We start from the raw sequence: 25,866 nt of genomic DNA on the forward strand, positions 1-25,866 counted from the left end.
CGCTGTGGGTTTGCTTAGTCTTGGTACTCAAACCTATGCCACCTCAGCTTACACCGAGGTATGCGTGGTCTAAACTATTCGCAATCACAGCTCACGCTGTGGGTTTGCTCAGTCTTGGTACTCAAACCTGTGCCACCTCAGCTTACACCGAGGTATGCGTGGTCTAAACTATTCGCAATCACAGCTCACGCTGTGGGTTTGCTCAGTCTTGGTACTCAAACCTGTGTCACCTCAGCTTACACCGAGGTATGCGTGGTCTAAACTATTCGCAATCACAGCTCATGCTGTGGGTTTGCTTAGTCTGAAGAGAATTGTCTTAGGAGGGGCTTTTATTCGTAACAGTAGAAGAGGCGGTTCCATGACGCCTGATCATGTCTGTGCTCACGGGGCAGGCCAATGACGCAGTTAAACTTTAAAAGGAATACAATTCTCTCACGTTAAAGGTTTAACATCACATTACATCATTTCACAAATAGTTTCATCTTTACTCATTCATTTCATACAACAATTAGGTGCAAGCCTCATAACTGAGGAACCTGTATAAACAGAGTTAGGGTAATGTGGCTGTATTGTCTTTCATGAGGTCACAAACATGAAACAAAACAGACCGGGTCGTAGCTGGCTTCTCCACCGACCGTTTACACATTCTACAAAATATGGATATTGTTAAATTCTCAAATTCTGGAATGTAGTAGAATTTGGCGGGAGTTCCTTTGTTCTACTGTGAAACTCTCTCTCTCTCCATACTGCATGGCCAGGGGGAGAGAGTCTCCGCCAGGAATTTACGACCTGAGATAACAGAACCTGGGTGTAGGAGAGAGTGAGAGAGGGGGAAGCCACGATATATATCCAGAAAGGGCCACGTCATGACAAAGGTCACAAGACGCAGGCCTCCTTATTGTCCCTAGAATTTATAAGCAAACAGCTGGAGGCAGGGCTTTCTCCTATAGAGCTCCAATTTTATGGAATGGTCTGCCTATCCATGTGAGGGACGCATACTCGGTCTTGACCTTAAAGTCTATATTGAAGACTCATCTCTTCAGTAGGTCCTATGACTGAGTGTAGTCTGGCCCAGGGGTGTGAAGGTGAACGGAAAGGCACTGGAGCGACGAACCATCCTTGCTGTCTCTGCCTTGCCGGTTCCCCTCTCTCCATTGGGATTCTCTGCCTCTAACCCCATTACGGGGGCTGAGTCACTGGCTTACTGGTGCTCTTCCATGCCGTCCCTAGGAGGGGTGCGTCACTTGAGTGGGTTGAGTCACAGATGTTGAGTCACTTCAACTATGACAGACAAAATGAGGGAAAAAAATCCAGAAAATCACATTGTAGGATTTTTAATGAATTTATTTGCAAATTATGGTGGAAAATAAGTATTTGGTCAATAACAAAAGTTTATCTCAATACTTTGTTATATACCCTTTGTTGGCAATGACAGAGGTCAAACGTTTTCTGTAAGTCTTCACAAGGTTTTCACACACTGTTGCTGGTATTTTGGCCCATTCCTCCATGCAGATCTCCTCTAGAGCAGTGATGTTTTGGGGCTGTTGCTGGGCAACACAGACTTTCAACTCCCTCCAAAGATTTTCTATGGGGTTGAGAACTGGAGACTGGCTAGGCCACTCCAGGACCTTGAAATGCTTCTTACGAAGCCACTCCTTCGTTGCCCGGGCGGTGTGTTTGGGATCATTGTCATGCTGAAAGACCCAGCCACGTTTCATCTTCAATGCCCTTGCTGATGGAAGGAGGTTTTCACTCAAAATCTCACGATACATGGCCCCATTCATTCTTTCCTTTACACGGATCAGTCGTCATGGTCCCTTTGCAGAAAAACAGCCCCAAACATGATATTTCCACCCCCATGCTTCACAGTAGGTATGGTGTTCTTTGGATGCAACTCAGCATTCTTTGTCCTCCAAACACGACCAGTTGAGTTTTTACCAAAAAGTTATATTTTGGTTTCATCTGACCATATGACATTCTCCCAATCTTCTTCTGGATCATCCAAATGCTCTCTAGCAAACTTCAGATGGGCCTGGCCATGTACTGGCTTAAGCAGGGGGACACGTCTGGCACTGCAGGATTTGAGTCCCTGGTGGCGTAGTGTGTTACTGATGGTAGGCTTTGTTACTTTGGTCCCAGCTCTCTGCAGGTCATTCACTAGGTCCCCCCGTGTGGTTCTGGGATTTTTGCTCACCGTTCTTGTGATCATTTTGACCCCACGGGGTGAGATCTTGCGTGGAGCCCCAGATCGAGGGAGATTATCAGTGGTCTTGTATGTCTTCCATTTCCTAATAATTGCTCCCATAGTTGATTTCTTCAAACCAAGCTGCTTACCTATTGCAGATTCAGTCTTCCCAGCCTGGTGCAGGTCTACAATTTTGTTTCTGGTGTCCTTTGACAGCTCTTTGGTCTTGGCCATAGTGGAGTTTGGAGTGTGACTGTTTGAGGTTGTGGACAGGTGTCTTTTATACTGATAACAAGTTCAAACAGGTGCCATTAATACAGGTAATGAGTGGAGGACAGAGGAGCCTCTTAAAGAAGAAGTTACAGGTCTGTGAGAGCCAGAAATCTTGCTTGTTTGTAGGTGACCAAATACTTATTTTCCACCATAATTTGCAAATAAATTCATTAAAAATCCTACAATGTGATTTTCTGGAGTTTTTCCTAGCTTAGGCTGGGTTTCTGTATAGCACTTTGTGAAATCGGCTGATGTAAAAAGGGCTTTAAAAATACATTTGATTGATTGATATTACCATAGACTAGGGCTGGGCGATAAATTAATATCAATAATTATCGAGGTAATTACTTCCCTCAATAACGATATAAAAACGTTTCGATTTATTTTCGATAATGTCGACATAGAATAATTAGGTACAGCAGTCCATTTGACCTCTGACGCAGCAGGAATGTGCAGATAAGTGACAAAATGCACGTGGAGAGGTATACGCCCACTAAAAACCACTTAGCACCTCGAGTGATGGAGTAGCCACTATTAACCACGAAAAATGAGTGATGTAGGCGATAACAGTGGCAGTGATAGCCATGCAGAAGGAGCAGCTTCCAACAAAGAAATGATTGATTAAAAAAAAAAGAGTTAATTAAACTGTTTCAGTTATTTGGAAGTGGTTTGGCTTTTTGAAGTCTGACAAAGAGCAGAGCAATGTTCGGTGCAAATTGTGTCACAGACAGGTGGCTACCAAGTCTGGTAATACGACAAATCTTTTTCACCATCTGAAGCAAAATCCCTCTTTAGAACATGCAGAAAGTTTGAGTTTGCGCCACGGTATTGATAAACGCCCCTCAAACACCAGCCAATCTAGGGATGTTCGCCCGAAGCAGTAAACACTGACAGTGTTTATGCCCTAACGAGCAAACAACCGAAAAGACAAAGACATCACAAATGCTATTATGCATTGCATTGCTAAGGACATGTGTCACGTTCCTGACCTGTTTTCTGTTAGTTTTGTATGTGTTAGTTGGTCAGGGCGTGAGTTTGGGTGGGCAGTCTATGTTTTCTGTTTCTATGTTGGTTTAAAGGGTGACCTGATATGGCTCTCAATTAGAGGCAGGTGGTTTTCATTTCCTCTGATTGAGAGTCATATTAAGGTAGGTGTTTTCACACTGTTTGTTGTGGGTGGTTGTTTCCTGTGTCAGTGTTTGTTGCACCATACGGGACTGTTTCGTTCGTTCATCGTTTTATGTAGTCATTTTTCCTGTTGTGCGTTCTTCGTGTTTTAATTAAGTTCGTATGTTCAGGTTTGTCTACATTCGTTTTGTTATTTTGTTTATTATCAAGTATAGTTCGTTTTTCGTCTTGTTTGAATAAATATCATGTCATTTCACAACGCTGCAGTTTGGTTCAATCCCTGCTCCTCCTCTTCGGATGAAGAGGAGGAGGAACGCCGTTACAGAACCACCCACCAATCCAGAACCAAGCAGCGCAAGTTTGAGCAGCGGCCAAGAAATCAGGACTCATGGACTTGGGAGGAAGTATTGGAGGGAAAGGGACACTGGGCTCACATTGGGGAATATCGCCGCGCTCGTGAGGAGATGGAGGCAGCGAGAGCACAAGAGCGGTGGTATGAGGAGGCAGCAAGGAGACGTGGCTGGAAGCCCGAGAAGAGACCCCAAAAATTTCTTGGGGGGGGGGCTAAGAGGTAGTGGGCCAAGGGCAGGTAGGAGACCTGCGCCCACTTCCCAGGCTAACCGTGGAGAGCGGGAGTACGGGCAGACACCGTGTTACGCAGTAGAGCGCACGATGTCTCCTGTACGTGTGCATAGCCCGGTGCGGGTTATTCTACCTCCCCGCACTGGTAGGGCTAGATTGAGCATTGAGCCAAGTGCCATGAAGCCGGCTCTACATATCTGGCCACCAGTACGTCTCCTTGGGCCGGCTTACATGGCACCAGCCTTACGCATGGTGTCCCCGGTTCGCCTACATAGCCCGGTGCGGGTTATTCCACCTCCCCGCACTGGTCGGGCGACGGGGAGCATTCAACCAGGTAAGGTTGGGCAGGCTCAATGCTCAAGGGAGCCAGTACGCTTGCACGGTCCGGTATTTCCGGCGCTACCTCCCTGCCCCAGCCCAGTACCACCAGTGCCTACACCACGCACCAGGCTTCCAGTGCGTTTTCAGAGCCCTGTTCCTCCTCCACGCACTCTTCCTATGGTGCGTGTCTCCAGCCCAGTGCCTCCAGTTCCGGCACCACGCACTAAGCCACCTGTGCGTCTCCAGAGCCCTGTACACACTGTTCCTTCTCCCCATACTCGTCCTGATGTGCGTGCCCTCAGCCCGGTGCCACCAGTGCCGGTACCACGCACCAGGCAAATAGTACGCTTTGAGAGTCCAGTGTGCCCTGTCCCTGCTCCCCGCACTAGGCTTGAAGTGCGTGTCTCCAGTCCGGTGCCTCCAGTTCCGGCACCACGCACCAGGCCTACAGTGCGTCTCAGCCGGCCAGAGTCTGCCGTCTGCCCAACGGCGCCTGAACTGTCCGTCTGCCAAGCGCCGCATGAACTGCCCGTCTGTATTGAGCCTTCAAAGCCGCCCGTCTGCCATGAGCCTGCAAAGCCGCCCGTCTGCCATGAGCCTACAGAGCCTTCCGCCAGACAGGAGCCGCTAGAGCCTTCCGCCAGACAGGAGCCGCTAGAGCCTTCCGCCAGACAGGAGCAGCCAAAGCCTTCCGCCAGACAGGATCAGTCTGAGCCATCCGTCTCCGCAGCGCCATCTGAGCCATCCGTCTCCTCAGCGCCATCTGAGCCATCCGTCTCCCCAGCGCCGTCTGAGCCATCCGTCTCCCCAGCGCCATCTGAGCCATCCGTCTCCCCAGCGCCGTCTGAGCCATCCGTCTCCCCAGCGCCGTCTGAGCCATCCGTCTCCCCAGCGCCGTCTGAGCCATCCGTCTGTCCCGAGCCATTAGAGCCGCCCGTCTGTCCCGAGCCGTCAGAGCCGTTAGTCAGTCAGGAGCCGCTAGAGCCATTCGTCAGTCAGGATCTGCCAGAGCCGCCAACCAGACAGGATCTGCCAGAGCCGCCAACCAGACAGGATCTGCCAGAGCCGCCAACCAGACAGGATCTGCCAGAGCCGCCAACCAGACAGGATCTGCCAGAGTCGCCAACCAGACAGGATCTGCCAGAGCCGTCAGCGAGCCATGAGCGTCCAGAGCCGTCAGCCAGCCATGAGCGTCCAGAGCCGTCAGCCAGCCATGAGCGTCCAGAGCCGTCAGCCAGCCATGAGCGTCCAGAGCCGTCAGCCAGCCATGAGCGTCCAGAGCCGTCAGCTAGCCATGAGCGTCCAGAGCTGCCATGTATCCAGAACTGCCACTCAGTCCAGAGCTGTCTCTCTGTCCGGAGTTGCCCCTCTATCCTGAGCTACCTCTCTATCCTGAGCTACCTCTCTATCTTGAGCTACCTCTCTATCCTGACCTACCTCTCTGTCCTGAGCTACCTTGTCCCGGAGCTGTCCCTTATTTTGGTGTTGCCTCTTATATTAGGTGGGTGGAATAGGAGGGTGGTCATTCTGAGGGGGAGAAGTAAGCTGGGATTGACTATGGTGGGGTGGGGACCTCGCCCAGAGCCTGAGCCACCACCGTGGTCAGATGCCCACCCAGACCCTCCCCTAGACTTTGTGCTGGTGCGCCCGGAGTTCGCACCTTGAGGGGGGGGTTATGTCACGTTCCTGACCTGTTTTCTGTTAGTTTTGTATGTGTTAGTTGGTCAGGACGTGAGTTTGGGTGGGCAGTCTATGTTTTCTGTTTCTATGTTGGTTTAAAGGGTGACCTGATATGGCTCTCAATTAGAGGCAGGTGGTTTTCATTTCCTCTGATTGAGAGTCATATTAAGGTAGGTGTTTTCACACTGTTTGTTGTGGGTGGTTGTTTCCTGTGTCAGTGTTTGTTGCACCATACGGGACTGTTTCGTTCGTTCATCGTTTTATGTAGTCATTTTTCCTGTTGTGCGTTCTTCGTGTTTTAATTAAGTTCGTATGTTCAGGTTTGTCTACATTCGTTTTGTTATTTTGTTTATTATCAAGTATAGTTCGTTTTTCGTCTTGTTTGAATAAATATCATGTCATTTCACAACGCTGCAGTTTGGTTCAATCCCTGCTCCTCCTCTTCGGATGAAGAGGAGGAGGAACGCCGTTACAACATGCTACCAATTAGCACAATCGAAAAGGAAAGTTTCAAGAGGATTATCAATTTAATTGACCCCAGGTACGTGCTCTGTGGCCGCAAACATTTCTCACACCGCCCTGCCTAAACTCTACGCTGAGTGTAGGGAAAAAGTTGAGGAACAGCTCAAGACAGATTAGAGCCTTATTTTAGCCTCACTATCCACTATATTGACAAAGACTGGAATCTTCTAAATAAACGCCTTCAAACATCATACTTTCCCGACTACCACACGGGTGAAGCTATAGCAGAGAGGCTCATTGACGCTCTCGCCTCCTGGAGACAGATAGTGGTGCGAACGTGGTGAAGGCCGTTTGTACATAACTAAAAGGAATTATTGTGATTGAACATTTTATTAAAATCTCTTGATTTCTCTTAGAGTGGGTAAAGATAAACGGGTGGATCGAGCAATTGGAGTATGCAAGAAAGTGGTAGGTGCCTTTTCCTATTCGTGGAGAAAGCAGAGAGACCTGGCAGTTGCTCAAAAAGAACACAACCAGTCCCAGCACAAGTTGGTGACAGAGTCACCTACCAGGTGGGGATCACATCAAAAGATGGTGCAAAGAGTACTGTAGCAGAAGAAAGCAATTTCACAGGTCTTGTCCAGTGACAAGAAGACCCGGCACTTAGCTCCCACCTATACAGATATAGATGTTCTTGAGTCCATCAACCAGGCATTGACCCAACTCCTAGAATTCACAGATGCTCTGTCTGGTGAGTCTTATGTCACTGTGTCTTACCTGAAGCCAGTACTACACCTGTTCAATACAGAGGTCATGAAACCTGATGATGGTGAAACAGAGCTCATCCAAACCACCAAAACGATAGTCATGGACTATCTGAATGAGAAATATGATGACCTCCTGGACTTATCCTCGTTGGTCGACCCTCGGTTTAAAACACATTACATCAAAGAGAAGGTGGACCACATAAAAGCAAGAGCTGTCTCAGAGATGGTCAATGAGGGACATGAAAACACAAGCCCAGCACAGGGAGACATTGCTGCTGCTTCACCACAACTGCCAACTAAAAAGAGAAAGTCACAGGGCAGTTTTTTCAAAAAGCCATGCTCCACCACCACAGGTCTTACTGAAATCCAGCTGATAGAAAAGGAATTCAGCTGCTACCTTCAGTCTCTTGATGCTCACAGTGAAACCAATCCACTGGACTGGTGGAAGATCTACCCAAAAAAAACATTCCCAAAGTCAGCAACCTGGCAAAGCGCTACCTGTGCATTCCTGCGACCAGCTCCCCCTCAGAGCGTGTTTTTAGCACAGGTGGCAACATAGTGACCTGCCATAGGGCAGCTTTAAAGCCAGAGACCGTAGACAGACTTGTCTTTCTTGCTTGTAAGACAACAACCCCAACTGTAATGTGCCATTAGGCTAACAGTTATAATACGTAGACTTGCGCTATTTAAAAAAAAATGTTTTATTTCTTGTTCATAACTTGTAAGGGTTTATAGCTTTAAAAAAAAGTGGAGTTAATGTTATTTGTGAGTTCTTCTACTTCTAAACATTAAAGACTTCGGTTTGTTCAGGCAGGCTTGAGTCTGAAGTAAAAATGACCCTTTTAAACATTATTTTATAAAAATTGTGACAATTATCATTAAAGCTAGAGACAGTGGATAGACTGGTCTTTCTTGCTTGTAACTTGTAAGACAACAACTACCCCAACTTCAACTGTGATGTGCCATTAGGCTAACAGTTATAATGCATATTGACTTGCATTAATATGATGCATTTTATTTTTGTATTTCTTGCTCATGACTTGTAAGGGTTTACAAGTATTTCGCTACACTCGCATTAACATCTGCTAACCATGTGTATGTGACAAATAAAATTTGATTTGATTTGAAGTTAAAATGTTATTTGTGAGTTCTACTTCTGACAATAAATAAGAAACATTAAAGCTTTAGGTTTGTTCAGGCATTCTTGAGTCTGAAGCAGAAATGACCCGTTTAAACATTATTTGATTAATATCGTGATAATTATCATTACTGAATGAAAAAAAAAATCATCATGATCATTTATTTGCTATATCGCCCAGCCCTACCATAGACTGTATGTCATTGAGAGCAACATGGCTCTCTCTTTATCTACACAAATAAAATTTCACTGGAGAGTCTTTTGAAGTTATTGTAATGAAATCCCTACTGAATTATTAGTGGCAAAAACATAATACACTTACATGCACATGCACACGCACACGCACCTGAGTGCTCTCCAGTGCTCCATTAATCCAACAGAGGCACTGCCAGCAATGAATAATGCAGAAATCCTTTCTCAACCTGCGTCACTAAAGTTAACCCCAGGCTGTGCTGTATAATAACCTCTCTCTCGCTCTACTGAGGTAACACTGGCAATTCCTTCATGTACACTTCATTCATCTTCATGTAGCCAAGCAATACATCTTGGTAACACTTTCTTTTAAAGTTACCATCTGTGTGTAATGTATTTTACTGCTATAATTAAGCAATAAGGCCTGAGGAGGTGTGGTACAGCATATGGCCAATATACCACAGCTAAGGGCTGTTCTTAGCACAACGCAACACGGAGTGCCTGGACACAGCCCTTAGTCATGGTATATTGGCCATATATCACAAACCCTCGAGGGTATGTTTTGTCATACCCTTGTTATACGGTCTGATACACCACAGCTTTCAGCCAATCAGCATTCAAGGCTCGACCCACCCAGTTTATAAGTAGTTTACCAACTGAATGTAATGCATTATGCAAAGAACATACAGTATAAGCAGGAATACTGCGTTATGCATTTATAAAGGCTTTTATAAGATTCCATTACCAATGCTTAGTCTTAAAATGCACTTTGAGTGTCCTATAAAGCACTGTAAATACATTATAAACGGGTGGTTTCAAGGATGTGTTAGCTAAAACCCTTATAAAGAAGCAGAGGGATTTCTTACGGGTAGTCTAGTAGCAGTACAATAGGGTTGAGCTCTTTTCTGGGGCGGTAGTAAGCGCGTAGAGGGACGATGAAGTTATAGAGGCCGTTCCCTGCCGTCTCCGCGGATACTATGATCAGCTTGTTCTTAAAACCATAGGCCTTGGCATCCTCAAAACTGTTGTGTCTGCAACCCTGGATATGAAAATGAAAAATATATTTTTTATTATGTTTAAAGATTGTTAATGTTTGTCATGTCTGTCAGTTTTATTGAATAAATCCTAAGGCAACTTTTGTTTCCATAAACAAACTATTCCATAAACTATTGCGTTGGCAATATACAATAATATTTTTTCTGCTCTATTCTATTATTCAAAGCTACAAAGACTTTCTATTATATTATTCATACAGTCAACTTTACAAAGAGGAGCCATACAATTGTTTAGACACAGCACAACACAATAGGATACAATATAATTGTTTACTGTCTTTGGAATAGGATTATGTGGCTTAACAAGACAATAGGCCTCATCGTGTCCTTGTCTCTACTCACCTTGTCCAGCCGAAGGCAGCAGAATGAGGCTTTCTGAGGTAGGAGATGGCACAGGGTTGGAGAGCTGCCAATGTATGGGGAGTTTGGCGGGTATCCTTTCACAAAGCTGAGGTAAAATAACAGCAAAAACACACATACAGAGAAAGGCTTGAGAAGAAGCAATAGACCAAAAACTTTAGCAACAAGGCAATCGATTGAATAATCAAATCAAATTGTATTTGTCACATGCCTCGTAAACAACTTGGTGCATCCGTACTGCTTTTCGTGCGGTAGCACAGAGATCAGTCTATGACTTGGGTGGCTGGAGTCTTTGAAACATGTTTGTGCCTTCCTCTGACGTCGCCTAGTATAGAGGTCCTGGATGGCAGGGAGCTCGGCCCCAGTGATAAACTGGGTCGTACGCTCTACCCTCTGTAGGTGTCCAAAATGTTGAATGGTACTGTATATATTCAAAGCGTTGTTGTATTGAAGGTTCACACAGAGGAGTGATGGATTGCTAAATACAGTATTGAGACTGAGTGAGTGCATCCTTTTTCCAAAGGCTTGTCTATCACATGACCACGCAGGGGCACTGTAGAACAAAAAGCTACATTTTAGTCTCATCTGACCAGAGTACCTTCTTCCATATGTTTGAGGAGTCTCCCACATGCCTTTTGGTTAACACCAAACGTGTTTGCTTATTTTTTTTCTTTAAGCAATGGCTTTTTTCTTCCGTAAAGCCCAGCTCTGTGGAGTGTATGGCTTAAAGTGGTCCTATGGACAGATACTCCAGTCTCCGCTGTGGAGCCTTGCATCTCCTTCAGGGTTATCTTTGGTCTCTTTGTTGCCGCTCTGGTTAATGCCCTCCTTGCCAGGTCCATGAGTTTTGATAGGCAGCCCTCTCTTGGCAGGTTTGCTGTGGTGCCATATTCTTTCCATTTTTAATAATGGATTTAATGGTGCTCCGTGGGATGATCAAAGTTTCAGATATTTTTTTATAGCCCAACCCTGATCTGTACTTCTCCACAACTTTGTCCCTGACCTGTTTGGAGAGCTCCATGGTCTTCATAGTGCCGCTTGCTTGGTGGTGCCCTTGCTTAGTGGTGTTGCAGACTCTGGGACCTTTCAGAACAGGTGTATACATACTGAGATCATGTGACACTTAAATAAAGTCCACCTGTGTGCAATCTAACCAATTATGTGACTTCTGAAGGTAATTGGTTGCACCAGATATTATTTAGGGGCTTCATCGCGAAGGGGGTGAATATATATATACACTGCTCAAAAAAATAAAGGGAACACTTAAACAACACAATGTAACTCCAAGTCAATCACACTTCTGTGAAATCAAACTGTCCACTTAGGAAGCAACACTGATTGACAATAAATTTCACATGCTGTTGTGCAAATGGAATAGACAAAAGGTGGAAATTATAGGCAATTAGCAAGACACCCCCCAAAAAGGAGTGATTCTGCAGGTGGTGACCACAGACCACTTCTCAGTTCCTATGCTTCCTGGCTGATGTTTTGGTCACTTTTGAATGCTGGCGGTGCTCTCACTCTAGTGGTAGCATGAGACGGAGTCTACAACCCACACAAGTGGCTCAGGTAGTGCAGTTCATCCAGGATGGCACATCAATGCGAGCTGTGGCAAAAAGGTTTGCTGTGTCTGTCAGCGTAGTGTCCAGAGCATGGAGGCGCTACCAGGAGACAGGCCAGTACATCAGGAGATGTGGAGGAGGCCGTAGGAGGGCAACAACCCAGCAGCAGGACCGCTACCTCCGCCTTTGTGCAAGGAGGTGCACTGCCAGAGCCCTGCAAAATGACCTCCAGCAGGCCACAAATGTGCATGTGTCAGCATATGGTCTCACAAGGGGTCTGAGGATCTCATCTCGGTACCTATTGGCAGTCAGGCTACCTCTGGCGAGCACATGGAGGGCTGTGCGGCCCCACAAAGAAATGCCACCCCACACCATGACTGACCCATCGCCAAACCGGTCATGCTGGAGGATGTTGCAGGCAGCAGAACGTTCTCCACGGCGTCTCCAGACTCTGTCACGTCTGTCACATGTGCTCATGTGCTCAGTGTGAACCTGCTTTCATCTGTGAAGAGCACAGGGCGCCAGTGGCGAATTTGCCAATCTTGGTGTTCTCTGGCAAATGCCAAACGTCCTGCACGGTGTTGGGCTGTAAGCACAACCCCCACCTGTGGACGTCGGGCCCTCATACCACCCTCATGGAGTCTGTTTCTGACCGTTTGAGCAGACACATGCACATTTGTGGCCTGCTGGAGGTCATTTTGCAGGGCGCTGGCAGTGCACCTCCTTGCACAAAGGCGGAGGTAGCGGTCCTGCTGCTGGGTTGTTGCCCTCCTACGGCCTCCTCCACGTCTCCTGATGTACTGGCCTGTCTCCTGGTAGCGCCTCCATGCTCTGGACACTACGCTGACAGACACAGCAAACCTTTTTGCCACAGCTCGCATTGATGTGCCATCCTGGATGAACTGCACTACCTGAGCCACTTGTGTGGGTTGTAGACTCCGTCTCATGCTACCACTAGAGTGAGAGCACCGCCAGCATTCAAAAGTGACCAAAACATCAGCCAGGAAGCATAGGAACTGAGAAGTGGTCTGTGGTCACCACCTGCAGAATCACTCCTTTTTGGGGGGTGTCTTGCTAATTGCCTATAATTTCCACCTTTTGTCTATTCCATTTGCACAACAGCATGTGAAATTTATTGTCAATCAGTGTTGCTTCCTAAGTGGACAGTTTGATTTCACAGAAGTGTGATTGACTTGGAGTTACATTGTGTTGTTTAAGTGTTCCCTTTATTTTTTTGAGCAGTGTATATATATATGCACGCACCACTTTTCCGGGTATTTTTTGTGCTTTTTTTTTTTTAAACAAGTCCTTGTTTTTATTTCACTTCACCAATTTTGACTATTTTGTGTATGTCCATTACATGAAATCCAAATAAAAATCTATTTAAATTACAGGTTGTAATGCAACAAAATAGGAAAAACGCCAAGGGGGTGAATACTTTTGCAAGGCACTGTAAGTGACCGTTGAGAGGGAGTGAGGGGGGAAATGAACATAGGGGGAGTAGCAGGGAGTAGGTAGCTGACTAGTGATGGCTATTCAGCAGCCTGATGGTCTAAGGGTAGAAACTATTGGCCAGTCTTCCAGTTTTTGTCATGATGCTCCTGTACTGCCCACGTCTGAGTGATTGAAGCGGGGAGAACAGGGCATGGCTTGGGTGGCTGGGGTCCCTGATGATATTCTTGGCCTTCCTGCGACACCTGGTGTTGTAGGTGTCCTGTAGGGCAGGCAGTGTGCACCCAATGGTAAGTTTGGCTGCACGTATCACCCTCTGAAGCACCTTGCAGTGCGCGGTGGTGAAGTTGCCATACCAGGCTGCGATGCAGCCCAACAATTTACATTTACATTTTAGTCATTTAGCAGACGCTCTTATCCAGAGCGACTTACAGTAGAGTGCATACATTTTATTACATTTTACATACTGAGACAAGGATATCCCTACCGGCCAAACCCTCCCTAACCCGGACGACGCTATGCCAATTGTGCATCGCCCCACGGACCTCCCGGTTGCGGCCGGCTGCGACAGAGCCTGGGCGTGAACCCAGAGACTCTGGTGGCGCAGCTAGCACTGCGATGCAGTGCTCTAGACCACTGCGCCACCCGGGAGACCCCCAACAATATGCTCTCGATGGTGCTCCTGTAGAACACTCCCGTCTCTCTCTTATTCTCCCTCTCTCTTTTCCAGCCAGCAGTACATCCAGCACCACTCAAAGCATGGAAGCTAAACATGCACCATGCATGGAAGGAGGAGAACATAAAAGAGCCTGGAGGCTAGGAGAGGCTAAATCATGTCTTGCTCTGTTAGAGGAGAGCGTGTAGTGGCCAAGACTGCCCTAAACTGCTGTGTGGGGTTGTATGGGCTGAGACAAGCACTGTGACATTGCCAGAAGCACAGCCAGACACATGCAATATGTTCTGAGCAGTAGCAGTCTCTTGCCGCAGGATGTCATGGCAGAGAGTGTTATTTATGTAACTGTGGTCTAAGGGCTCAATGTTATGCACTGAAAGACAGAAAGAAAGGAAGAAAGGCATAGAGAGACAGAAAAAGAGAGAGAAAAAAAATAAGAAAACGAACGAACAAAAGAAGGAATCCAGTAGTCTAGCCTACTCTAACACACAGATAGGATCTGAGTAACTTGTCCTGTCTCAATCTATGATTTATGAGTTGAGAAGGAGCCATATCAGGTGGAGAAGCATGCTACCTTTCATCAGACACATCCATCACCCACACGCCACCTCAGTACCTTAAGACATCACCACACAGGTTACTTGTCATTACCTACACATTCCAACTCAATCCTTTCAATCTCACACCCATGACCTTTGTGACATAAAGTCAAATGAGCGTAATCCACAGTCACCCGCTCTAACCCCCATCCATCCCACTCACACTCATCTCCTCTCTCCTTCTGTGATTGAATAGATTGTAACGATCGTCTGTGGTGGTAGAAGGATCGGACCAAAGCGCAGCGTTGTAAGTGTTCATGATGACGTTTAATTCAACCTCAGAACACTAAACAAAACAATAAACGATGAACAAATGAAACAGTACCGTGTGGCGACAAACACTGACACGGAAGACAAACACCCACAAACCAAAAGACAAAACAGGCTACCTAAATATGGTTCCCAATCAGAGACAATGACAAACACCTGCCTCTGATTGAGAACCATATCAGGCCAAACGAAAAACCCAACATAGAAACACAAAACATAGATAACCCACCCAACTCACGCCCTGACCACACTAAAACAAAGACAATACAAAATAACTATGGTCAGAACGTGACATAGATAGAGTAGATATGGTTCAACCTTGAGCTGAATGGACTCTAAGTATTGAATGGACTCTTACTTCTCGTAACCCTTCAGATTATTTAAATAATGTTTCTAGGTACAGCCCAGTCATAATCCATCAAGTAGGAATTTACTGCAATCCACCAATCTATTCCCGACCCGCCAAAGAAACTCCTACACCCCTCCCAATCCTCTCCTCCTCTGCGATTGCACACTCACTCTGACACCGACGAGCCCTCCTCGTCTGAGTGGTTGGTCTCGTCTTCTGATTGGTCACTGAGCAGGTCGCAGGGCAAAATGGAGGAGGAGTCAGCTATCTCCAGGACGGGGGCAATGCTGGGCCGTCTGCTCCCAGCCCCGTTCTCTGTAGGCAGGCTCAGTTTGCTGCAGTCCTCTGGGGGGTCCGCTGGATTCTGGAGGTCCATGGCTACCGTCCCTGGAAAAGGTGGTAGAATGGAGGGTGAGACAATTATATGTATGGGGTGGTGCTGAGGTGTAAAAAGCCCTAGTGTTAGATAGATGGACTTCATTGTCAATGACATTGTCCATTTATTGATAACTGTTTAACTGTTTGCAAAAAAACTTTGGTGATACTTCCTATTAAAACACTATACATAGTGCATTTTAAGCACATGCTGTTGCCTAGCGATGATACTCATGATTATTTTTATTATTGAAATTAACCCGCACAGCAGCCATGCTGTCATTACTTTTGGTTGAATTAGAAATCTTTGTCTTTTGTCCTTCCCCAAAGCGGCACACTCATCCATCAAACTCATATTTCCTCTACACTTAATTTTAGTGGACTTTACAGACTACTCAACAATATCTGGGTCGTTCCACGAAATGGATGCCTTTTGCGTCCCTTTGATATTTTAAGTAGAAATGATGCACCAATATTGAATATACCTTTTAATTTAAAAGCATGTCATATTAAAATGAAGTGTACTTTAATATAGACAACATTCAATAAAAATTCAATCAATCAGATGTTTTATATAATTAAAGGCTTGTTAAAGTGCAAAATTCAGCATTTTCAACCCACTTAATCCAAAAATGTCTCCAAGTTTCACCATCTGTGAAAAGGCCAAGTTATTTTGCTGCTTTGACAAAGTCATTTCAGAATATTGTTTATATTCAGATTAGTGATGCATTTACGTCTGTCCTTAATTTTAAAGTGAAACCTATTTACACCTTTAAAATAATGTACTATTACACCAAGAAAAATTATTCACAGCAGGTAACATCATTTGGGTCTTCTGAACGGCATGGTGGAAAAGGAAGTCAGTCTTCTCTCTCTTTTTGGTCTGTTTATAATTGTTCATTCCAGGAAAACTTAAATTTGATTATATTTCCATTATATGTGGAACACAGTATGTACAGTTGAAGTCAGAAGTTTACATACACTTAGGTTGGAGTCATTAAAACTTGTTATTCAACCACTCCACAAATTTCTTGTTAACAAACTATAGTTTTGGCAAGTCAGTTAGGACATCTACTTTGTGCATGACACAAGTCATTATTCCTACAACTGTTTACAGAAAGATTATTTCACTATTAATTCACTGCATCACAATTCCAGTGGGTCAGAAGTTAACATACACTAAGTTGACTGTGCCTTTAAACAGCTTGGAAAATTCCAGAAAATTATGTCATGGCTTTAAAAGCTTCTGATAGGCTAATTGACTTCATTTGAGTCAATTGGAGGTGTACCTGTGGCTGTATTTCAAGGCCTACCTTCAAACTCAGTGCCTCTTTGATTGACATCATGGAAAAATCTAAAGAATTCAGACAAGAAAAAAAATTGGAGACCTCCACAGTTCATCCTTGGGAGCAATTTCCAAACGTCCGAAGGTACCACATTAATCTGTACAAACAATAGTACGCAAGTATAAACACCATGGGACCACGCAGCCGTCATACCGCTCAGGAAGGAGACACATTCTGTCTCCTAGAGATGAACGTACTTTGGAGCGAAAAGTGCAAATCATTCCCAGAACAACAGCAAAGGACCTTGTGAAGATGCTGGAGGAAACAGGTACAAAAGTATCTATATCCACAGTAAAACGAGTCCTATATCGACATAACCTGAAAGGCCGCTCAGCAAGGAAGAAGACACTGCTCCAAAACCGCCATAAAAAGCCAGACTAGAGTTTGCATCTGCACATGGGGATAAAGATCGTACTTTTTGGAGAAATGTCCTCTGGTCTGATGAAACAAAAATCGAACTGTTAGGCCATAATGACCACTGTTATATTTGCAGGAAAAAGGGGCAGACTTGCAAGCCGAAGAACACCATCCCAACCGTGAAGCACGGGGGTGGCAGCATCATGATGTGGGGGTGCTTTGCTGCAGGAGGGACTGGTGCACTTCACAAAATAGATGGCATCATGAGGGAGGAAAATTATGTGGATATATTGAAGCAACATCTCAAGACATCAGTCAGGAAGTTAAAGCTTGGTCGCAAATGGATCTTCCAAATGGACAATGACCCCAAGCATACTTCCAAAGTTGTGGCAAAATGGCTTAAGGACAACAAAGTCAAGGTATTGGAGTGGCCATCACAAAGCCCTGACTTCAATCCTGTAGAAAATTTGTGGGCAGAACTAAAAAAGCATGTGCAAGGGAGGAGGCCTACAAACCTGACTCAGTTACACCAGCTCTGTCAGGAGGAATGGGCCAAAATTCACCCAACTTAGTGTGGGAAGCTTGTGGAAGGCTACCTAAAACCTTTGACGCAAGTTAAACAATTTAAAGGCAATGCTACCAAATACTAATTGAGTGAATGTAAACTTCTGACCGACTGGGAATGTGATGAAATAAATAAAAGCTGAAATAAATCATTCCCTCTACTATTATTCTGACATTTCACATTCTTAAAATAAAGTGGTGATCCTAACTGACGTAAGAAAGGGAATTTTTACTTGGATTAAATGTCAGGAATTTTGAAAAACTGGAGTTTAAATGTATTTGGCTAAGGTGTATGTAAACATCCGACTTCAACTGTATAATTTCTAATTTCATTAACACTATGTGGTCACATCCTTTTCACCACATGGGGAGTAATATCCGACCTTCACCTAAAACTTCAACCCTGTTATTGTCAACCCTGTCGGAGGCCCAACGGTAACTTTATCGGTGTGATATTATGTGAGTTTATTTGTACAAGGGATGCTTAAACAATGAGAAAATTTTGGATTTATCTCAAACATGCTTTTAATAGTGAGGAAGTTACATAAGTGTCCGTAACAGGGTTGACAGACATTGTAGTACAAATGCAGATAAAAGGCAGATAAAAGGTTCATAGGATTTTTTATGCCTCAGATGGGAAACAGTGTTTTTATGTAGACTAAACCATCTTTGATGGTTGTACAGTCATCTCAAATAAAACTGAAGGACCTCGGCATTACTCTGGACCTTGACCTCTCTTTTGACCAACATATCAAGAATATTTCAAGGACAGCTTATTTCCATCTTCGTAACAGTGTAAAAATAAGAAACTTTTTGTCCAAAAAGAACAATCTGGCCTTAAATGGTAATGTACTCTTATCTCCACCCGGCACAGCCAGAAGAGGACTGGCCACCCATCAGAGCCTGGTTCCTCTCTAGGTTTCTTCCTAGGTTCCTTCCTTTCTAGGGAGTTTTTCCTAGCCATCGTGCTTCTAGATCTGTATTGCTTGCTGTTTGAGGTTTCTGTATAGCACTTTGTGACATCTGCGAATGTAAAAAGGGCGTTATAAATACATTTGATTGATTGATTGATCTTCCATGCAATTGAATGTTGAAAGGAGATATATTTTAAAGTTAATTTCTTAAAAGTTTGCATGTCCAAAAGGCACCCATTTCATGGAACGACCCATCTACACTGTACCATCTACCCTCCTTCTATAGAATTATAAAGTATCCGTCACAGCTGTGCTATACACTACCTTGACAAAAACAAATGACTTCAATGCCGTCACTGAATGGATGGATGCCCTTGAGTTCACCGTCAGCATGGTAAATTACAAGTTCTAAAGCCATCCGTTCAGAGCAGATGTGTCCACCTTTTGCATTTCATTTCTGAAAGGCTACACATGAAGGCAAAACTTTATCTGGTTATAGTGGGGAGTAGCTTCATCACCTGACTTTAGGGTTTTAAAGGCACTTTGCTGAAAGTAAAGGAACCCTACAACACATGCAAAACCACATAGATGTGCTTATGTCAAAAGTATATATGGACTGCATACTGTATGAAAAGTCATCCATTCGTATCACATACAACATTTTGACAGGACAGTTAATGCTTATTTGAAAAACAGAACAAAAATAAAAAATGATGTGCAAAAACCTGTCAAGAAAACACTGATTAACAGCAAATACATTTACAGAACATATCAAGCTTTAACAATCACACACAAAAAATGACCCTACATAATAGATAGCACAATGATGTGGTAGCAACATGCACAAACTTACCATAAAAAGTGGCCTGATCAACTTTAACAAGCGATAGTAGGAACAAAAAATAAAAAAATAAAAAAGAAGTCAGCCCAGAAAAGGAAAAAAGCCAATAGAGTCAGAAAGGAACACATGCATGTCATGTAAGAGAGCACAACCACACAACAACCACCACAAACAATCACCACCATGTCTATTCCAGCATACGGGTCATTCCACCAATTTGAAGCCTTTTGAGAAGTGTAAGATTTCACAAAATTTTAACATTCTGTCATAAAGAGCACATGTTCTACTTCATAAAAAACTTTTTTTCCATCTCAAAAGGTTGAATAAAAAAATACAAAAAATATTATAGTAAGTGTCTATTAAGTTCCAAATAAGGTAACAGGGTTGAATGTAACAGGGTTGATGATTTCTTTGTAAATCATCCATAAATCCCCTTGTGACGGGGGAATGGAAGCTTGTTGTGCGCAACAAAGAGTGGCAAGCTTCACAATAAAAAATGTAAAAATTGGTATAACATTTCTAGCCCGTCTATCTATGGGTAACAGGGTTGACGTGTTATGCTCGACCCGCTCAGTTTTCCACCACAAAACACCAGTAAATGGCCAAAAAGAGTAGAATCAGCTCACCTGCTTGTACTCTATGATTTGACTATTAGATGTTCAATGTTTCTTTAGAAAAAAATATTAAAAAATTAATAGTTTCACTATCTTAAAAGAGAATTCAGTTCAAGTTACAGGGTTGACCATAAAATGAGGGACGGACATAAATAAATCACTAATCATTAAATAAATAATAATCTTCAGAAATTAACTTGTCAAAGCAACAAAATAACTAGGGCTTTACAATGATGGTGAAACTTCGATCAATTTTGAGATTAAGTGGGTTACAATCTTCCTAGAAGTGATACAGGGTTGACGGAGGGACATGTCAAAATGCTGAATTTTGGCACTTTAGCAAGCCTTTATTCATATAAAAACCTTAGATTTAATTCTTCATGTGGTTGAAATGGATTAAATGTACTTTGTGCATCTTATCTTTGGTGTCAAAACCAATCCTTGGTTCCTGTCTGTGTCTGGTCAAGAGAGGAGGGGGAGGGCCGCTCCGAAGGAACATCTGGCAGAACGGCCAGAATATGTGAACAGATTCTGGAAGCTAGGCGTATGTCACAAGTCACCACTACACAGGAGAGCCGTTTGAACGTTATTATTATTATTTTTTTATCAAAATGCGTTTTTTGCCAGAAATGCCTTCTCGAACATGTGAACTTTCATGTGCCTTAAGGTTAGGTATAGGATCTAGGGTTAGGTTAAGGTTAGGTTTAGGATCTAGGGTTAGGATCTAGGGTTAGGTTATGGTTAGGTTTAGGATCTAGGGTTAGGTTATGGTTAGGTTTAGGATCTAGGGTTAGCTTAAGGTTAGGTTTAGGATCTAGGGTTAGGTTTAGCCGTGGGAAGTAGGGGTGCTGAGGGTGATGCAGCACCCCCTGATATTTTTCTTTTCTTTTTTAACTTCTTTGGGATAGGGGGCAGTATTTTGACATCCGGTTGAAAAGCGTGCCCAAAGTAAACTGCCTGCTACTCAGGCCCAGGATATGCATATAGTTGGTAGATTTGAATAGAAAACACTCTAAAGTTTCTAAAACCGTTAAAATAATGTCTGTGAGTATAACAAAACTGAAATGGCAGGCAAAATTCTGAGGACAAACCATCAAAAAAAGAAAGAAATTCACTTTTATAATAGGGCGGAATCGTCCCCGATTGCAGTTCCTAGGGCTTCCACTAGATGTCAACAGTCTTTAGAAAGAGTTTCAGGCTGGTTTTTGGAAAAATTAGGGAGAAGTTGTAGTTTTTCTAAGTGGCTCCCATTTTGGCTGTAGTGTTTCCAAGCGCATGGCCGAGACATTTTGTTCATTGTTGTTTAACCAGCTAACGTTAGCTGGCTGGCTCGTTAGCTAACGTTACGTGACGTGTGTAAAACACCCGTTGAATATGGCCGGTGTCAGTAAACATCTGCAAAAAAGCGTAATGAAATTGATGCCAACAGAGGCTGTTTTCATGTTATCCAGAGGTAAACAAATCATCGGCCAGAGCGTCACGTGTGCGCTCCGAGATGGGTGGGGATAAAGCTAAGAGGGTGTAAACGATGCTGAATGGTATAGACAAAGAAGAGCTCTTCACTAGATACCAAAACATTCAAAGGCGATTTTCTCAAAAGTGAGTTTACAAGTTCATCAACTTTCAAAGAAGAATTACTTTCCCATTGACCCTCAAATGCAGTGTATGATATACCATTTTGTAGCGCTGAGTCTCTACTTTTATCAAATGTAAAAAACACCATTTCACATTTTACTATATAAGACCGAATCCAGGTGGTGAGTCACATATGTTCTTTAAGATAGACGGAGCCAGTCACATGTGTAAACCGATCAAATTAATCATGTAGGTGTCACGCCCTGATCTGTTTCACCTGTCTTTGTGCTCGTCTCCACTCCCCTCCAGGTATCGCCCATCTTCCTCATTATCCCCTGTGTATTTATACCTGTGTTCTCCGTTTGTCTGTTGCCAGTTCGTCTTGTTCGTCAAGCTTACCAGCGTTTGTCCTGTCAGCTCCTGTTTTTTCCCAGCCTCTCTTTTTCTCGCCTTCCTGGTTTTGACCTTCGCCTGTCCCGTCTCTGTACCCGCCTGCCTGACCACTCTGCCTGCCCCTGCCTGCCAACCTGTACCCTTGCCCCAACTCTGGATTATTGACCCCTGCCTGCCTTGACCTCTCTTGCCTGCTTCTTGGACTATTAAACCATTGTTTATTCTACGTGTCTGTATCTGGGTCTTACCTTGATTCCTGATAATAGGTTTAGATAGCAGTATATAAGGCTTTATGTAAGGAATGCCCTTTTAGAGCTCACTTCAGACTGGTACTTATGCATCTAAGTTTGACTGTGACCTCTCCAGCTTGCTGACAATACAGAGTGATTCATTTAATACTGACTTTGAGTGTCCTATGTAAGAATTTCCATAACATATAACAGGCTTAAAAAAAATTATATTGGTGCACAACATCTACTTCAAATATCAAATGGACGCAAAATGCACTCATTTCGTGGAATGACCCATACAGCAGGTGTACTGTGAAATCTTTGACCCGGCAAAAGGTGAGCTAAACTCATACACAGCAGTGAAGAGTGAAAAAATAAAAACAAAACTCAGTCATCCCTCTCCTTCACCCTTGCCATATCATCCCCAATCTCTTCTTCCTTCCTCCAATAATAGAACCCCCCACTTACCTCTGCATGAGACTTCCCCTCACCCCCCCTTCCTACCTCCCCACTAGCCCCTTTATCAGACTCACCCATCCCTCTTCTCTAACCAACATAGAAGATACAGACCCTGCTCTCTCACTCTCCTACCTCCCACCATCCCCCTCCCCATTTCTCACCCATGCTGGCGATGATGCTGTGCACAGGCAGCCTGGAGGGGGCATCATACAGCCCGGTCACCGGCAGGCCCTTCTTGTCTTTCTCCTCCTGTTTGAAGATGAACGCAGAGTTCTCTTCCTTGGTGATGTTGATGTAGTAGCAGGTGTCTGGGGCGGACATGATGTGGCGAGGACCTGGGTTCAGCAGGATGCTCTTGTTGTCTTCCCTCTTCACCCCGATCAGACACACACCATACCTGAGGGGAGATGGACTAGATACTTTATTGTCCGTTTGGTTAGAACAGAAATGAGCCTTCTGACTTTTTTTCCAACACCCCCAGAGAAATGAAGAGTAGGCTCGGTCATCTGAAATGTTGCAGTTTAATCCAGTGGTGTACAACTCCGGGACCTAGAGGGCGCCTGCAGGCTATCCTGGTTTGTCTTTTATACAGAGACATTCCTGGGTTACCAGGATAATCAGTAAGCCTGTCTACTCACTTTTTGTGTGCGTGGAAGGAGGCATAGGTGAAACTCTTCCCGTCGTACTCCCCGAAGAACTTGCTGTCGCACAGGCGGATGTGGTAGACCTCGTTCCCAGAGCAACGTCCATACGTCCTCTGCCACTGCTCTGGTGACAGCTGGCCCTCCCTGTAGTCAAGGACAGAAGAAGTCGAGGAAACTCATTGTGGCCTTATGTCCCAACGGGGAAGAAGATGATTGAGCAATTAATTGACTCTCTCTGTAATAGCAAGCAGTACCTGAGAAGAGAGACTCAGTGGTCTTATACCTGACAACACCTTGACCTGAGATGCTAAGACAATGTTAGACAGTGATGAACTACTAGCTATTATGAAGAGAATCTGATACACTTTTCACAGTATAGTCTCTGCCTGAACCATAATGTGCTGGCTCAGATATTTTATTTTCACATTGTACTTTCCAGCAACTTTGGTGTATGGATGTGTAAATTGGCCAGCACAGTACAGCTCAGAACGGCATTGTTCGCCTCAGTAGTGTGAAAAATATATGACTGTTCTTCTTCTTTATGTATGGAAAATGGCAGACTGAACGCTTTTAGGGGTATTGATATACACTCTGGGTTGGCTCAGTTACCTCCACTCCCATAGTACTCCTTTGGCTTGATTTGCAACTCAGCACTTTCCCTTGAATAATTGCTCCATCTGGCCAAACAAAATGTTTCTGACCTTTTATGAGCTTGTACTCATCCATACCCTCCTTCTATTGTTCTTCTCTCTCTCTCTCTCTCTCTCTCTCTCTCTCTCTTTCTCTCTCTCTCTCTCTCTCTTCTCTCTCCTTCTCGCTCTCCCTTTCACATTTTCACTTTTAATCAATCTGATGACTTCAGAGAAACTCTTCCATAAAAACCTGTCACATAAAAAGAAAATAGCCTATCCAAGTTTCCATAAAGAGGATTATGATAGCTTTTCTGCTAAATTAAGCTGTGGATATTATAACGGTGTTGAAGTTTTTATCACCGTGGCTTGGTGTAGATGGAAGCGCACTGTGAGATTTATGAGTGTGGAGGCACAAGGTAAACTCTATGGCAGTGCAGTAGTTTTCAGGAAGGAGACCATAATAGGGTAAGGCCTTTGGACAGTGTTTGTTGTTGTGGCTTCCTGGCACTTGTTTAGAAAGAAGGAAACCTCAATGTATAGGTTACGGTTTCACACTTCAAAACCTGCATGTATAATAATGTATTTTATTTGTATAGCACTTTCTCACAACCCCAAAGTCTGAGGTTTATGGTTTCAATATGTATGCTTATTTGCAGTGTTTTCAGTAGGAGGGAGAGTATCATTAGTGTTTTAATGGGAAGTTAATGGGGTGTACTCACTGTCCTCTGGAGGTGTGCACCAGGAGTGTGACCAGTGTGGATGTGGCTGGACATACACAGTTCAGGGCCAGCATGGCATACTTGAATTCCTCCTCACAGACCACATGATCTAACAAATAAACCAGAATACTCTAAGTCAGAGCAAATAGGTGTTGTAAGGACTTGTTTTTTGTAAGGCTTGCAAATGAAGGAGACAGAAATTGAGAGAAAGAGTTGTGGGGTGGGGAGGGAAGGGAAGGGAAGGGAAGGAGCGACCAAGTTATAGAGATAAAGTGAAGAATGGAGTGATTTGGAGAATGGAGTAGAGAGAATGTAAGAGAAAGAGACAAAGGGAGACAGGGCGACAGAATGAAAGAGAAAGGGCGACAGAATAAAAGAGACAGGGAGACAGAATGAAAGAGACAGGGAGACAGAATGAAAGAGCACAATTTGCGAGGAGGTAAGCTCACCAGCAAACTTTACATGGAATTTGTTCTCTGGTTTGAGAATCTGGACATACAGGGGGCAGTTTGGGGCAAAGTCCTTCACAGCCCAGGCTCTCAGTATGGTCTGGTGGTCCTGCAGGAGAAAACAACATCCCTTACCATCTGACACTTCTGCCATTTCCACCTTCAATATTGTCATTATCCCTCAACCGTAAATGTAATCCAGATTTTATGAGCCCTGAGAATTGGCGAGCTAGGCTGTAATGTGTGACCAATATGAGTATATAAATCCAATACATATTTTTCATTTTCTTCCCATTTCTGTCCATCTTGAAAAATCAGCTGATTGGAAAAGTAAAAGAGTACTTGAGCCACAGATCCAATCAGCACGATTGTAACAGGCTTCCTCCTTCTCTTCACCCGAAGAGGAGTAGCAAGGATTAGACCAAAATGCAGCGTTGGAGTTATACATATTATTTAATACAAGGAACAGACGAAGACGGAAAAACTCTTGAACAACAATACAAAACAACAAACGAAGTAGACAGACCTGGACTACGAACTTACATGTAACGAAGAACGAACGAACCAGTACTGACTACAAACAAACGAACGAACGATACAGTCCCGTATGGTGCAACAAACACAGATACAGGAAACAACCACCCACAACAAACAATGTGAAAACACCTACCTTAATATGGCTCTCAATCAGAGGAAATGAAAACCA

At 44.2% G+C, this 25,866-nt stretch overlaps 1 protein-coding gene across 1 annotated transcript in view; it reads right to left on the reverse strand.

Annotated features, from left to right (window-relative positions):
- si:dkey-21e5.1 (potassium channel subfamily T member 1) overlaps nucleotides 1-25,866 on the reverse strand; it is a 109,729-nt gene that overhangs the window by 18,541 nt on the left and 65,322 nt on the right. The window contains exons 13-19 of the mRNA XM_038998510.1: nucleotides 25,161-25,269; nucleotides 24,712-24,820; nucleotides 23,355-23,504; nucleotides 22,878-23,113; nucleotides 15,219-15,435; nucleotides 10,126-10,231; nucleotides 9,595-9,767 (exon numbers count right to left, since the gene is read on the reverse strand). Of these exons, the coding sequence (XP_038854438.1) occupies nucleotides 9,595-9,767; nucleotides 10,126-10,231; nucleotides 15,219-15,435; nucleotides 22,878-23,113; nucleotides 23,355-23,504; nucleotides 24,712-24,820; nucleotides 25,161-25,269 (1,100 nt within the window). The remainder of the gene's footprint in view (nucleotides 1-9,594; nucleotides 9,768-10,125; nucleotides 10,232-15,218; nucleotides 15,436-22,877; nucleotides 23,114-23,354; nucleotides 23,505-24,711; nucleotides 24,821-25,160; nucleotides 25,270-25,866) is intronic.

This window comes from Salvelinus namaycush, chromosome 1 (assembly GCF_016432855.1).
Source record: "Salvelinus namaycush isolate Seneca chromosome 1, SaNama_1.0, whole genome shotgun sequence".
Taxonomy (NCBI): domain Eukaryota; kingdom Metazoa; phylum Chordata; class Actinopteri; order Salmoniformes; family Salmonidae; genus Salvelinus; species Salvelinus namaycush.